Source organism: Drosophila montana, unplaced genomic scaffold (genome assembly GCF_035044405.1).
Source record: "Drosophila montana isolate Dmon_TW-CO22-7 unplaced genomic scaffold, ASM3504440v1 contig_203_1, whole genome shotgun sequence".
Lineage (NCBI taxonomy): Eukaryota > Metazoa > Arthropoda > Insecta > Diptera > Drosophilidae > Drosophila > Drosophila montana.
Genome location: NW_026996956.1, coordinates 642,500 through 657,806, shown reverse-complemented (window position 1 = coordinate 657,806; position 15,307 = coordinate 642,500). Strand labels below are relative to the sequence as shown.

Sequence of the window (15,307 nt, the reverse complement as noted above, 5' to 3'; positions counted from 1 at the left end):
TTTACCTGCGCGAGTTATGATAATGCACATAATAGGAATATATTTTATTTGCTTAAAACTAGGATAATACATTTTGGAAAATCAATTTCAAATAATCTAAATAATTTAAATGCGTGTTATAAATAAATCGCAGCAGTTGGTTTGAATGTCGAAATGTTGATTCTTCTTTTAATTTTAGCATTAGGAAAGTGGATTTTGTTTTCGGTTCACGCTTAACCCGTTTCATGAGTTATTTAAATTGCACCTTAGTACTAATAAAAAAGGATGCTGGCTGGTTACTCGGGCACCAGCTGGGCACGCTCCTCATCCTGCAGCGCTGCGCCGAGCGACTCTCTGGGCAGTTGATTTGGCTGCAGTTCATCGTGATATTCAAGCACATCACACAGATGATGTCGTCGCGCATTGAATACCTCCTCGTCCTGCTCCTCATCGCTATCGTCTTCGGCAATAAGCGCGACGCGCGTATAAGCCTCCGCCTTGGCCGCACGACGATTATAGACCATGCCACCAGCCACGCCCACGCCCACTAGGGATACAACAACAGCAATCACTAGCAGCGCTGTGCTCCAGTTCATGTACTGAATCTTGGCATCTGATGCTAGCTGCGCATTTGCGGGATTAGACACATCCACCACGGTGCTCCGCACCACATAGGCATAGCAGTAGGTCTCATTGGTCTGCAGCAGCTTGCGCAGCTGGTTGCCCGGAAAGCAGGTGCTGCACTGGGACGCATTGGGGCCATAGCAACGCAGGCAGCTCTTGTCGCAGCCGGAGCAAATGCGACTTTGACGCGGTGTCAGCAACAAGGTGCTGGTGCCAGTGCTGGACTCGCTGCTCCGACGTCGACGTTCCGCCGCCTGCAGTGGATCGTCCTGGTTGATGGAGCTTTTGCCAGTGCTAGGCAAATCATTGCCATCCAGCGTAGAGATGTCTGCAGCGGCGTCTATCTCGCTCAGCGTCACGGCTTCATCCAGCTCATCTGAATTAAGCTGAGCGAAGGTGTGCTGGGGGCACTCGTCATAGCAGAGATCCTGGTAGAAGTAGCTGGGCTCCTGGCAGTCTGGGAAGAACAGATGAAACGAATTAAATAACGTATGCCAAAAGAAAGAACAAGCAGGAGCTAGTTATAACTAACCAAGGTGATAGACCATTTACCTCCGAAACAGTGTTGATAAATGGGGAAAAGAAAGTGGAAAACATGAATTTGCTGTTTAGTTAGTAGTATAATAAAAGAGTTAATGTAAAAGAATTATGTGTACAAGACAAGGGCAACAAAAGAATTTAATTTAAAATGTATTCTTTTCACTTTTTTATTCTTTTAAATAACATTTTCAAGCAATAGTCAAGTCTCAACTGAAACTTTTCCATTAACAACAAACAATGTAAAAATACATATTTAAAGCAAGCGCAGTAGTCCAAAAAACATGCTCAAATAAAGTGGAAAATAAGTTGGGTGGATGTGAGTGTCTGCCGTACCAAAACCAGTGTTGGAAAGTAAACAAGGCATAACGATGAAAAGTGAGAGGTGTGCATTTAAATATTAAGTTAAATAATACAGTTTACGATATTAACGAGTAGAAACACCAATTAAAATGTTAATAGCCAGACAGCAGAAGAATATTATTTTTTTTTTTGGTTGAACGCTAGGTACATATGTTAAAAACACAAAATTACTCAACACTACAGAGTACTAAGAATGTTTCAAAATTTGATTTTTTTTGCCAAACTCACCTTGCTTTTAGCTACACGAGAAGGGGAGGGTTCAATTAAGTAAATGTCTAAAATCTTTTTGGACCACATTTTACTTGCTGCGCAGTAAGAAAATCTTTGTTGTTGCAAAAAATGTTTCAGTATTTTTTTAAGGTAAATATTTTGTGTTGAATATGTTTTTAATGCATTTATTTATTATTCAGATAGTTATATAGATATACATATATATATATATTTATATTTATATATATATATATATATATATATACACAAAACATACATAAAAAATGGTTGATTCTTTATAGCGGCCATTAAATCTCATTTACAATTATACTTCAGTTTTTTTTGTTCTTAAATCCATGGTTTTTATACATTTTAAGTGTAATTTTCGCACAAATTAATTATTTTGTTTCGAATTTGCAGTTGTTATTGTTTTAAATTTATTTTTAATAGCTACCCCAGGCCCTAGTACCATATTTTGTTTTATTTAAAATTTGTTTCTTTTCTTTTAAACTTATTTATTTAGTATGATCTTAAATATTAATTTGGCTTTTATTTCTAAATTTTTTGAAAAATGTTTAAGCATAAGTACCGCAGCCAGCACTGAGTTAATTGAATTAATTAAACAAAACTCATACGTGGACAATTTTAAAAAAACGTATGAAACACTGAGTTTTTTAGTTTCAAACTTTGTTAGTCCTTTGCTTAAGTTATATTTTTTGCTGCTATGTTATATGCTTGAAGATTTTTAGTTTGTCGCAATTAAGCATGGAAAATGGCTAAGCTATAATTCATATTTATTAGTATTTTATATTTAATGTGAGTTTGCTAAGTACAACAACAACAAACAAGTCACACGAAAAGAAAAAATACTAACCAAATTAGTATTTATATATTTTTAATTTATTTGTTGTGCATTGACGATATGATTATTCATTTGAACATCAGGCAACAAATATTTAAGTCGCATTTGAAGTAAAATAAAATATTTACCAAGTGAAAAAGAAAAACAAATTATATAAAATGATATGTGACATTGGAGTCATTAAAAATTGATTGTGCGTTGTATTTGTTGTTGCTTATTATAATAATGAGAGAGAATTAGAAATAATTATTGCACTTGCGTTGCGTTTTGATTGTGTTTCGATTTGTTTTGTTTTTACTACCAATTGGAGATGAGAGGGCTAGTCACGAAAATGGTAAGCGTATAATATTTAAACAATTCCTTTTCATATGCGAAAAGGCCATGCGGGCCGTGTCGTGACTCGCGCCCATCTCTTTAGTCAATTAGAGTCATTATTTATGTGTTGGCAAAAATGAAGAACAACAAATATTGTAACAAAGATATGTGAGAGTGTTGTAAAACAATTCGATTTTGCTCTGATATGGAAATCAATTAAACTTTGTTTTCTTTTACAGTTTTACAGTTTTATAGTATGGTTTTTTGTTTATTTTTTTTTTATATTGTAGCGCACAAAAATAATGACTAGAAGTTTGTTGCTTACTTCTGGCATTTCTAAAGCTTTTGTTTTTGTGCGCGATGATTTCTTTTATTTGCATTAATTTTATAATTCATTTATTAGCTCCTATGCTCACCAGAAAATTACCTAATTTTTTTTTCAATTTGTTTTTTATTTTGTTATATTGCAACTTTGTTGAAAACTGCAGGAACTTTTTCTATATAAATTGTTTTATTAGTTATTAATTATTGGTTGCTTGCCTACTTTAACACTATACGTAGTCGTACCCTACACCCTAATATTTCGTTTTCGTTTACTTTTAATTTTAAGTCAATTTTGTTTTTATGTTTTTAATTTTCTTAGTTACAATTTTAATACAAAAATTTGTTTGCTTTGCTTTGACGCCTTAACGCTAACATTTAATGCAATTTCTTTTATGTTAAATTGCGAATTTCCATTGAATTTTCATTGTTACTTTTTTAGTTTACGCATAATTTCATTAGAATTTACGTTTAAATTTTAGAAACAGTCTTTTACTATTAACTCAAGCTGTTGTAATAAACAATTTTGTTTTAGGGCGCGGCACAGAAAATTATGACGATACAAAATATAATTAAAACATTTAAAAGCAGTCAGTGCTGCCTAAACTGTAGCTATTTGGCTGGCCTGGCAATATCTGAAATGCATATATACATAAGTACTCGTGTACAAAGCACAAAGGTTTAAGAGTCACTGAAGAGAAAAGTGCTCAGTCAGCAGAGCATTTCAAACAAGAGTGGCTAGCCAATGCATTCAAAACTGTCAAGGCCAAGGCGCAATGCATGCAAAACTGGTAAATCTGACTTTGGCACAGGGAAATTGAAAACCCTCATACTAAATGCAAAAAAAAAGTTTAAATATTTATACATTAAAGCAAAAGAAAAACCAACGAAACAATGAACAAACTTAACTAAACTTATAAAAATATTTATAATAAATTTTAACTAAATGTACATATATAAAACACATTATTTTTGTTGTTCTTTGTGCGAGCCGAAATGAAACAACCTTTGTTTTGCATCGCCTACGTTATGTAGGTATGTGTGTGTCTCTGAATGTATAACTACGCTTGTATTCAAATTTAACTACAAAAAGTTTTAGTATATTTATTTTTTGGACTTGCAGAGTTTTATTTTTATATTTGTTTTATTTTTTCTACGCTTATTTATGTTTGTTTGTTTTTGTTGCTTACTTTGCTATTGTTCAATTGATTTTTTGCCAGCTTAGAAAATGCTTAAATATAGCAAAAAATGCTTTTGTTAATGTTTGGGTTTTGATCAAACTTTAAATTGGAATTGAAGTTTGTTCACATCTTTGTTTTTTGTTTTTACAATTGTTTTTGTTGTTGTCAGCTTTGTAAAATAGTTTTTCTTGAATTATCTAATGCTTTTGTTGCTGTTGCCATTGTTGTTTTTATTGATGGCAATGGCTTGTTTAAAGTTTAGATAGAAGACTTGTGTTATGAGTAGAAAGATTAAAGACAAACCTAAACATTTCTGGTCGCTCCACTTGAGGCAGGCCGCTGCATTGCTGCGATCCTGAGTCATTCCCACTTCGCCCACCTGCAAATAAACATTAAACGAGAAGCAAAAAAATAAAATTGATTAGAGATTAATGTATACAATAATTTAAATTAAGTTCAACGTTGCGTATGCGTTATACTTTCAATGGATTAACTAAACAAAACGAGCATTGTATGTGACAGTCATGTGTCTATTAGATCAGAATATTAGAATGGATTTGTTGCTTCACAAAAAAAAAAAATATTCATACATTCGAAAATAATGTATTAAATATACAAAATTGTTGATGTAGAGTTTATTGTGTAAGAAATATGAAATTTATATCGAAATTTAAATAAAAATTTAAATTAAAAAAAATAAAACTCAAAAGAAATATATTAAGCACTTTTATTATCCTGGGATCGAGTATAAAAGTACCGTAAAAGTTACAAAGTATTTCAACCATCATTAATTTATTTTAATTTTAGGGTTTAGAAAATATATATTTTCAAATAGTCAACAGAAAAAGAATAGTTGGTAAACACCTACTCTTCACTTTGTGGACAGAGCATAAACAGTGAAAAACCTATCCACATCCTGAATAACCTGACCTTACATGCATTTTTTTTGTTATACCAAAAATATGTCCCTAATTTAAAGAAAATACTTTAAGTATATCTTAAGTTAAAAGTTAACTTTTAACTTTAGCTTAAGGTTTAGGCATTTGAATTATTTTAATTTCTCTATGTGAAATTTACAAGCTGGTCGGTTTGCTTGCTTTAGTCGGTTTGTCTGGTTTCCGCTGCGGTTCATTGCATGTTGCCGCTTTGTCTGGCAATTCAGTTCTAAGTACTTGAGTATGTATGGATAAAAGGAGTGCATGTATATGTGTATGTGTTTATTTATTGCAGCCCTAGCCAAAAAATGTCTGACTAAAAGTCTCTTTCTGCCTATATGCTCTCTCTGTCCGTATCTTTGAGTCTAACAGAACTTTCACATGCGATGAGGTCGCGTGTTGGCAGCGGAAAAAATGTTAGTTATGCAAAAAGTTAGCTGCCAACATATAAAGCCGAAGGTCAATGCACTTTTAGTTTATTATAGCACACACAAATACACACACAAACAAATGTACACATTGTTGCACATTCAGCCTGCCAAAGTGGAGAAAAAAATAATTGTATGTAGCTTTTAAGCAACAATAGATGCTAAAAGGTTAAGGGACTGTCCATTTAAGTTAATTCTTTAGGCCTATGCAAAAGTGCACTTTAAAAGCGAGAAATGAGTAGAAAATACAAATCCCATCAGTTGTAGCAGCGCTGACTCTCAAACTGTGTATGCAAAATGAATATGAGTGCATTTAATGCTGCACCATTGCAGCTGACAGGAGCAAAATACAAAAAATCGCGTAGCCGCCCGGTGTGCCAGCAAGAACTTGGCACATTGCCCGTTGGCCAGGACACGACGCATGCGATGCGATATGTGTGTGTGTGAGTGAATTAAATTCAGCTTGCAAGCAAAAACTAGAAATTGAGCATTTTCGTATGCTAAATAGTGGAAAATTTATGAGCAGCTTGTGCGTTTAAGCAGCGCAAATAGTTAGTGCAGATAAAAGAAAAACTCAAGGAAAATTTCAACAGAAAATGCAAGAGGAAAAGCCAAAAGCATGCCAAACACAAACTCAAAATGTAAATCTACCTACACACAGCGAACAGTTTGCAAAGCGTTGCCAAAAAAGCCCCAAAGCCTGTATGTCGCTAGTCTGACTATACATACATATATATATGTATAGTATATATATTAAATATCATTGGCATCGTCTGTTATTTCGAAACTCAAGCCAGCCACATGCAAGCACGCGGCATTGTGCCGCTATTTTGACGTAGACCCAGTCGGACACGGACACTATTAATATCCTCGTCCTCTGTCTCAACCTCGTTCTCTGGCAAGCCGCTTGCGAAGCACTGTAAAACCAAAAATAAATGAAAAAACAAAAAAAAAAACACAAAAAAAATAAAGCAAAAACAACAGAAAATTTTAACATACTAAATATCTAGTGTATAAAATTCATAAAGCGAAATCAGTAAAATGTTGGGCAATTTTTGTTGTAAATTGCTGTTATAGATAGAGACCGAACTGATTATAGCTACGTTCTTCTCTTAGCTTGTCATTGTCTTTCTTTCTCGTATAGTCTTCTTAAAGCTTTTTTAATTATTTCTCATAACGCTTCTTCCGTTTTATTTTTTTTACCACGTTTCTCTATTGCCACATATCTCTATGTTTTGCGCTATTACTCTTAAATGCTTTGCGCTGCGTATCTTTTTATGCTTCCCACCACACTTCTTCTTTTTCTTTACCTTCCACTATGGTTCTCTTTTAGCTTCTTATTACGATTTTATTTCATTACGCTTTCAACGCGCTTTCTACTCCGCTTTTTTCAGTACTTTTCGCTTCACTATTCGCCATACTTTTGCTTTTACACTTAGCTTCTCCCTGCTCTCCTAAATGTTTCTCGTCGAGAAAACGCTGCTCGTTTGGCTTCTTGCTTCTTTTCCCAATTAAAGAGTTGCATATAATTCCTAGTCAAAGCAAATATGTTGCACAGCAATAGTCTTAAAGCCTCTCAGGTCAATTGCTATTCACATCCCTTTGTGTATGTACGCGTATTTTGCTAATGCAATTTAAATGCAATTGTGTGGCAATCGGACTCACCTGTTGCATATTGCGCCATTGTCCGCTGGCATCGTGCTCGATATCGTTGTGTGCCATATCGTTGCCAAACAAATTGAATTGGCTCTGCTGGTTCTCGTGGACCTGGTCATTGGGCTGGGCGGGCACCTCGGTGCCATAGAGTATCATATCCCATTGTGTGATTTGCGCTGCAAGGCAACGAGATGAGATTAGACAAGACTGCGAATGTTTTGAATCAAAAATGAGAATGAAAACAAAAATAAAGCCAAACAACGGAAAATGTGAGCATATGATTTATGGAATAACAAACGGGGCGTGTGAAGGGCCAATAAATCTGTCAAAAAGTAAAACAAATGATGTGACAAAAGCTAAACACAATTTTTAGTTGAGGCCAAATGAAAAATGTGCTGCATACATTTTTTATTGCTGACACCCAAAAATAATAACAACACTTGCACTTTGCAGTTAACTTAAAACTACTTTGATTGATGAATCGGGTACAGTGGTTGTGAAACTTTCCAAAAAGAAAATCAAGAATATTTAGAGGCCAGTTCGGATTGCAGTTGCTATTACAAACTAAAATAGTTCAACATGTGGTGGTCAGAGGTTAACTAGCTCAGTTAAAGTTAAATTCTACCAGCAGATAGTTTGATTGTGAAATACAATCTCAATATACTTTTGTCTTAATATTCATATTTACATTGCATGTTAAATGCTTAACTTTAATATAAGCTGAAAGCTCGTACTAAGTATCAGTTGTTGAGCTCTATCATACGATATGTATAATTCATTGAATGCTAAATGCTTAACATAAAGATAAACTGCAATCTAATTGAAAGGTGCACCTTACAGAAACCTAACATAAAATAAAAATGGTATGCTGTATGTATGCTGTCATATGAAATGTATAATAATTGTATATGTTAAATATTTAACGTAAAGAAAAACTGCAAGATAACTGTAGGAAGCACCTGACACATGCATTTGTTTAGGTTTCTCTCGCCCTAAGTATCAGTTGTTGAGGTCCATTATATGAAAGGATTAATTGTATTGTATGTTAACAATTGAACATGAAGATAAACTATGAGCTAACTGTAGGCAGCACTTAAAACAAACTTTAAATTAAATAAAGATTGGCGAGCTTTGTCGACTTAAATATCAGCTGTTTTTTATAATAAAGTTTAAGTGCAATTTTAAGCGCAATTTTTTGTGAGTGCATAAGGTTAGGCCCAGTTTTTTTTTATTCAGGCTACCATTTGCTGCGCTGCTCTTGCCAAAACCGCTCGGTGCTAGCTGCAATATCCCCTCCTCAGAATCATCATCTTCATCATTGGCGTTCATATCATCATCATCATCCTGCGGGGCCAGGACACCGGCGGCGGCCATTAAGAGCTGCTGTTTCTTTAGTATACGCTGATCAGGCAAAAAGCTGCTGCCACCCGCGGGCAAAATGGGCTGCGATGGCGGCGGCGGAGCGGATGGTGATTTTTTGGTATTGCCAGGCTTGCTGCTGCCAGCAGCACCACCTGTTGTTGGTCTAAACAGCTCCACCTCAAATTGTTTGCCCTGCTTGCGCGGGGATTGTTGCCTTTGCTGCTGTTGCTGCTGCTGCATACCAGGCTTTGATTTTGATAGGCTGCTGCTCTCGTAGGGCTCCAGTTCGGGAAAAATGGCCTGAATCTTGTCGTAGTGCTCAAATAGCTTGGGTATGCGCGAGTCGGGGCTGTTGTCCTTCACCTGTTTGGCTGCCTTTACGGGTAGGCGTGGTGCAGTGGAGCTGTTGCTGCCGCGATTGTTGTTGCTGTTGTTGCTGTCAGTGATTTCGCCTATGACTTTGCGCGTTTTCTCTTCGTAATACTTTTCGCTGGAGCTGGCTTTGGGGCGTTGCGTTTGCAGTCCATTTGCCTGCCCCTTGGATTTGCCAACGCCACCGCCACCGCCACCTCCTCCTCCGCCGTGCTGCTGCGATATTCGATAGTATTTATTCTTGTTGCTGCCGTTGTTGCTGATATTGCTGTTGCTGCTGTTCTGTGCGGTTTGTTCCTTTTTGTTGGTCCTGCTATTGCCATTCTTTTCGCCCGCCTTGTTGGCTTTATTGGCTTTGTTGTTGCCTTTGTTATTACCCTTGTTGTTGTTATTGCTGTTGTTGTTGTTGGTCTTGCCCAGAATAACACCATATGTAGCGGAGATTTGTTGATAGCCCTGCTTCGCTGGTGGCGCCGGCGGCAGCGGCAGCAACGGATTGTTGGTCACTAAATTGGATTTATTGGGCGGCATTTTACCCAGCGGCAGTTTGGCGCCACCTGCCGGTGTTTGGGCGAAGTTATTGGGCGATATGCGTGGATATTGCGGGGAATAGATCTGATGCAAATTACTGGTCGTGCTGCTTGTGCCACTCGAATTGGGCGTGGTCGCCTGCTCGCCGCTGCTAGCACGTGCCACCGAAATAGGATCATTGGGATCAATGGTCAGCGTGGTACCATAGAATATCAACGACCATTCGCGCAATAGAGCGTGGCCTGATGGGATTTAAGATGGGTAAGAGTGGTTGGACGGGTTATATTAGCAATGGAATGGTTAAATGAGTTTAGTTGATGAGTCCACAGAAAGCGCAGCATGTATAATTGTTTAGATTTTATTGTCGGTTACCATTACGTGAGAAGCTTTAGTTTTTTTTTGGATACTTACCCATGTAGCGGCCCTCGTTGTGTATTTCCAACTGCCAGTTGCCATGCGGTGACTCGCCCCACGTGTGCACCGACATGAAGGGCCATTGATTGAAACCGGAACGTGAATTATCATGCATGCTGTAAAAGAAACATGGAAGCGGAAAAGTCAGTTTGTGACACGAGTAAAGAGTGTACGGATAAATACCATTTTTATTCATTCTTTTTCAATTATTCATCTTATTAACTACCTACTTTATACTTTATATTCTAAATAAAGTTTAACTTATCTCCAAAACTACCACTTAGACCTGCAGAATTTCTTACTCATCTTTAAATACTTTCCAACTGCTCGTTAAGTATTCACTTTTGTTACATGATTTGAGATATTCCTAAAGGTTCCTTATAATGCATGCCGGGTTTGAATCAATGGTGGTATACCCAAGCAAGGCGTGGGGTTTGGGAAACCTCCCCGTCAGGTGGACTATATAGCTATTTCAAGAAACTCCTATTTTTTGGGCAAATCTCGTAAGTAATAAGAGCTAGAGCTAGTATATATATCAAGTATCTTTCATTTTATAGCTACGGCCGCCCCGCCTACTCAACTTAGCTATAATTCAAATAAAAGTGGAAAGTAGTGCAGTCGGTACGGGTGCTCAAGCTCTATTGGGAAAATTTTTATTTTTATTTTTTTTTTTTATTTATATATTACTGATAAAGCAAAGGAGCTCGCAGCGCGAGCTGTGTTGGAGGATTAAGGGGTATTCCCAAGTCGGGAACTCCCGACTAAACTAGTTATCTGTTTTTTTTTACCCCGGGCGAACAATTGGGCAATTTTGCTTCCGAGTTTCCTTCTCATTCTCTGCCATTGGTTCAACTTACCGTGAGGTTAGTAATGTGACTCTGGTATTTGCCGGAGATTTCAGATAAAGCTGAATATCACCGCGTCGCTGTGAGGTTAAGGTGATCTTGGCCTGCACATGCTCCAGATAATTGACCGAGAGGCAGTGATTGACGGACAGCTGCAGTGTGATGTGTGTGCGGGGCGGAATGACTCTGCAAAGAGGAAGGGCATTCAGTTGATAGGTATTACAATGGTGAATCTCATGACTTACTTGTCCACATGTGGAGCGTTAATCTCGCAGCGCTGTTGCTCGGGCACCGTTTTCCAGTTGCGAGCGACGCGCACCATTTCGGCGGCATCCATGAGACCATAGCCAAAGGAATGGCTCACACGTCGGCCCACACCGTTCCGCGACCAGCTGGAATCCTTGAGATTCGCCGGCTTTGCGGTGCGCACCACAATGTGCTGCAGGTCGCGCCAGGTGAGATTCTGATTCGACTGCAGCACCAGGGCTGCTATGCCCGCGGCGAGCGGTGCCGAGGCTGAGGTGCCCGTATGTGATACGGTGCATGAATGATGCAAATCTGTGGTGACCACCTGCTTCTCGCTCTGCCCGCCGCTGCTGTAGGTGGTGGCCAGCGTGGAGCTACATTTCTCCGAATACCACGGCACATTGCCCTCCTCGGTGGCGCTCGAAATGGACAATGTCCATATCGAATTCGTATAGCCATCGCAATTGCAATTATCCATTTCCCTGCCTCCATTGCCAGATGCCCAAATGAAGATGCTGCCCTTTCCGCCACGCCCCTTCGTTGTGCCCTCAATAAAGGCACGCGAGGCTAATTCACCAGGTCCATCCACTGTCTTGCCATCATCATCGGGACCCCACGATGCGCTATATATGTCGATGTGCTGCGGATTGAGCGAGAGCGAACGCGCCTCCACAGCATCAGTCACATCACCATCCAGCATCCGCACGCCGCCCACACTTGCCCCATACGCGATGCCAACCGCACAGAAGGAGTTGTTCGCGGTGGCAGCCACCTCGCCGGCACAGCGTGTGCCATGACGATTCGAATCGGTCATGTCGTAGTGTGGCATGGGGTCATCATCGTGACTGTTCACGTCATACGAGGCTTTGGGATCCTGTTAAAAGTATTATTAGTAATTAAAATCCGTACAACGATAATATGAGCTTCCTTGTCACTTACATAGTTCTGCTCAATATCCGGATGATCGGATTCGAGTCCATCGTCCAGAATGGTCACCACAACACCTTTGCCAGTTATTCCTTGCTGCCAGGCGGGTATTACATTCATGTCCAGGTCACCGCCACGGTTCTGCAAAGCAAATTTATTAATATCAGTTCTTTACCCACTATCCGTACACTTACCAGATACCACATCTGTGGCCATTTGGGATCATCGAAGGTCATCACATCCACCTGCGACATTGCTCGAGAGGAGGTGCGCGATGGTCGCATGCGTATAAAATCTCGCTTGGATCGCGACTTTGCCCGCTGCTGTTTGGCCCAATGGACGCGCTCATCCAAGTCGAGGCGGGTCTGATGATGTGTGGCGGGTGTCAGTGAACGCTTCGATACCTTGTGGTGCGCAAAGTGATAATGATCATCGAATATCTATTATAAAGAATATAAGGAGGAAAAACAATATTAGCGGGCTGATTAAGATTGAAAAGAGTTAGTCCCTTTGGAATATTTACCACTTCATCTCAGTCCGGATTACTGGTAATCCAAACTGAAGAAGCAAATTTAAGTCAATAATCTTAATGGAACGTTGTACAGCTTAAAAGCGAACTACTTAGCCACAAAATTCGCAGTTCAAATAAGTTTATTAGATATTGATAGATAAATATTTATAGATTTTCATCACAATTACGCGCAATTACGCAGTAGAATTGCCTTCCTTAATTTGCACAGTTTCTCAAAGTCGCTTTTGGAACCAATTCTCTCTATATGTTCCAATATCTGCAAATCATTCATTATCTGACTCCTAAAATTCCATTTAATTATAATACGCCAAGGCTTAACATCATCACTAATTGAGCCAATTTTAAGTGGAATTTTAGTAAAAGAAAAAAACATATTTAGAAGCTCAGTTTCAGCTCCCAACCAATACAAATTATATTTAAGGTAGTATGCCACTGTTAAAACTTCATACAAAAGTTTGCTATAGATATTATATCAGTTCTTAACCATTTCAAACTCATAAAATTTGACAAAAAATATTGGCAAACTATTTTGAACTGATTTGAGTTGAAAATGGCCCGGCGATTGGATAAGGTGCGAGAGCTGGCGGAAAAACTTTTTACACCATCGGAAATACATCGTTTTAATGCATATCGAGATAATTTTTCAAAAAAATATTTGAATTTGAATTCGTATAGCTTGAGGTGGTCCTTTAAGCGTCCCAGACTGTCAGTTTCTATGCCCAAGTGGATTAATTCGCGGTACTTTACTACTAAAAGTGGGTTTAAGCTCTCCCATTAAGAGGAATTTCTTTAACCAGAGCTCGTTTAATCCACAGAAACCAGTGAGGAATGCTGTTGCGAGCGACCCGACCACTTGCAGCCGAATTGTGAAATCGATTGGGATTCGGTGCATCCACCGGGTCAACCCTATAAGCCCCGTGACACACACTACTGGTATCCAGATCCGGAATATTTGGAGCAATTCCAGGGCCAGGTCTTTTGGCCAATGGGCGATGAATGGAAGAAGCGGCCAAATCCATCGAGTCGCTACTTTCCGCCTATCAATCGCACATTTCGCAGCAAGTTTATCAACTTTGGACCCGCACATCCAGCGGCACATGGAGTGCTCCGCATGATCCTGGAGCTGGACAATGAGACGGTGCTCTCGGCTGATCCGCATATTGGCTTATTGCACCGTGGCACGGAGAAACTCATCGAGTACAAGACGTACACCCAGGCCTTGCCCTATTTTGATCGCCTCGACTATGTCTCGTGTATGGCCTGCGAGCAGGCCTATTCTCTGGCCGTAGAGAAGCTGCTGAACATTGAGATCCCACCGAGGGCCAAATTTATTCGGACTCTCTGCGGCGAGCTAATGCGTCTCACCAATCACACTATGGCCGTGGGCACATCCGTTCTGGACTGTGGCGCCATCACGCCGCTTTTCTGGCTCTTCGAGGAACGCGAGAAGCTGTACGAGTTCTCAGAGCGCTTGTCAGGCGCTCGTCTGCACGCGGCGTATATTAGACCGGGCGGTGTGGCCCAGGACATGCCCATAGGCTTCAGCGATGATCTGTATAAGTTCATCAAGGCCTTCAGCGATCGCCTCGACGAGGTCGAGGATGTCGTTACCGATAATCGCATTTGGCGCATGCGCAACATTGGCATCGGCCGCATCTCGGCGCACGACGCACTCAACTATGGCTGCACGGGTCCCGTGCTACGGGCCACGGGCGTCAAATGGGATCTACGTAAACAGCAGCCCTACGATGCCTATGCTGATATGAAGTTCGACGTGGCCATCGGCTCGCAGGGCGATTGCTACGATCGTTACCTCGTGCGCGTGCGTGAAATGCGCGAGTCGTGCAGTATCATTTTGCAGTGCTTGGACTTGATGCCGCCGGGCCACATCAAGGTGGATGATCGCAAGATTATGCCGCCACAGCGTCGCAAAATGAAGACTGGCATGGAGGATCTCATACATCACTTCAAGCACTTCTCGCAGGGCTATTGTGTCCCGCCGGGGGAGACCTACACGGCCGTTGAGTCGCCCAAGGGCGAGTTTGGCGTTTATCTGGTCTCGGATGGTAGTTCGCGACCATATCGATGCAAGATTCGGGCCGCTTCCTATACGCATTTGGCGCTCCTGAGCAAACTTTCGCCTTCATATCTGCTAGCCGACGTTGTGGCTATTATCGGTTCGCTGGACATAGTTTTTGGCGAGATCGACCGCTAGCCGAATTTAGTGTGTGAAGGTACTTAAGAATTGCCAAAATAAAGAGCTTTAAACTCAAAGCTTACTGTATGATTCAGAAACTTTGCGTGTGACAAGGTGACTCTCAAACCCTAACCAAATGATTGTCAAACTAACACATTTGCATTTCATTCAGTGCCTCCAGAGAGTACAATGTGACTATCAAAATCAAAGTCTCAAACGCTCGCCATGTAACTGTGAAATGTGCAGCAAACTGTATATAAAACTTAATTACAGCGTGTGACTTGTCAAACTGTCAGAGACGCATCTGAGTGTCAAAACCTTAGTGTGTGATTGTCAAACTTTCACGAGACTGCAAGCTTTTGAAATCGTATAGCAAGTACGTCAGTCCAGGACTCAGAATGTGACTGCCAAACCTAAGCGAGCGAGCCTTTACACGCCGTGCGTGTGACTGTCAAACTCTCAGCGAGTGC

The 15,307-nt window shown here is 39.9% G+C and overlaps 2 protein-coding genes across 3 annotated transcripts in view; one reads left to right on the top strand and one right to left on the bottom strand.

Moving 5' to 3' along the window:
* Positions 1 to 29: 29 nt before the first annotated feature.
* Positions 30 to 15,307, bottom strand: part of Fur1 (Furin 1) — a 199,573-nt gene continuing 184,295 nt past the window's right edge. Inside the window, exons 5-13 of one of the 2 annotated variants that reach the window (XM_064679654.1) lie at positions 12,303 to 12,548; positions 12,121 to 12,249; positions 11,181 to 12,055; positions 10,948 to 11,121; positions 10,088 to 10,206; positions 8,680 to 9,918; positions 7,421 to 7,587; positions 4,696 to 4,771; positions 30 to 1,060 (exon numbers count right to left, since the gene is read on the bottom strand). In XM_064679654.1, coding sequence (XP_064535724.1) covers positions 276 to 1,060; positions 4,696 to 4,771; positions 7,421 to 7,587; positions 8,680 to 9,918; positions 10,088 to 10,206; positions 10,948 to 11,121; positions 11,181 to 12,055; positions 12,121 to 12,249; positions 12,303 to 12,548 — 3,810 coding nt within the window. In that variant the 3' untranslated portion in view covers positions 30 to 275. The remainder of the gene's footprint in view (positions 1,061 to 4,695; positions 4,772 to 7,420; positions 7,588 to 8,679; positions 9,919 to 10,087; positions 10,207 to 10,947; positions 11,122 to 11,180; positions 12,056 to 12,120; positions 12,250 to 12,302; positions 12,549 to 15,307) is intronic. The other variant, XM_064679653.1, reaches the window with a different exon arrangement.
* ND-49L (NADH dehydrogenase (ubiquinone) 49 kDa subunit-like) lies at positions 13,107 to 14,914 on the top strand. The gene is made up of 2 exons (XM_064679655.1): positions 13,107 to 13,395; positions 13,456 to 14,914. Exons 1-2 carry the CDS (start codon positions 13,191 to 13,193, stop codon positions 14,853 to 14,855), a joined length of 1,605 nt encoding a protein of 534 aa, XP_064535725.1. The 5' UTR covers positions 13,107 to 13,190; the 3' UTR covers positions 14,856 to 14,914.

Excerpts from the sequence above, each read along its gene's own strand:
- ND-49L (XM_064679655.1), top strand. The coding sequence starts at position 13,191 with ATGGCCCGGCGATTGGATAAGGTGCGAGAGCTGGCGGAAAAACTTTTT. Across the intron at positions 13,396-13,455 it reads GCGGTACTTTACTACTAAAA|AAACCAGTGAGGAATGCTGT; the intron begins GTGGGTTTAAGC and ends TTTAATCCACAG.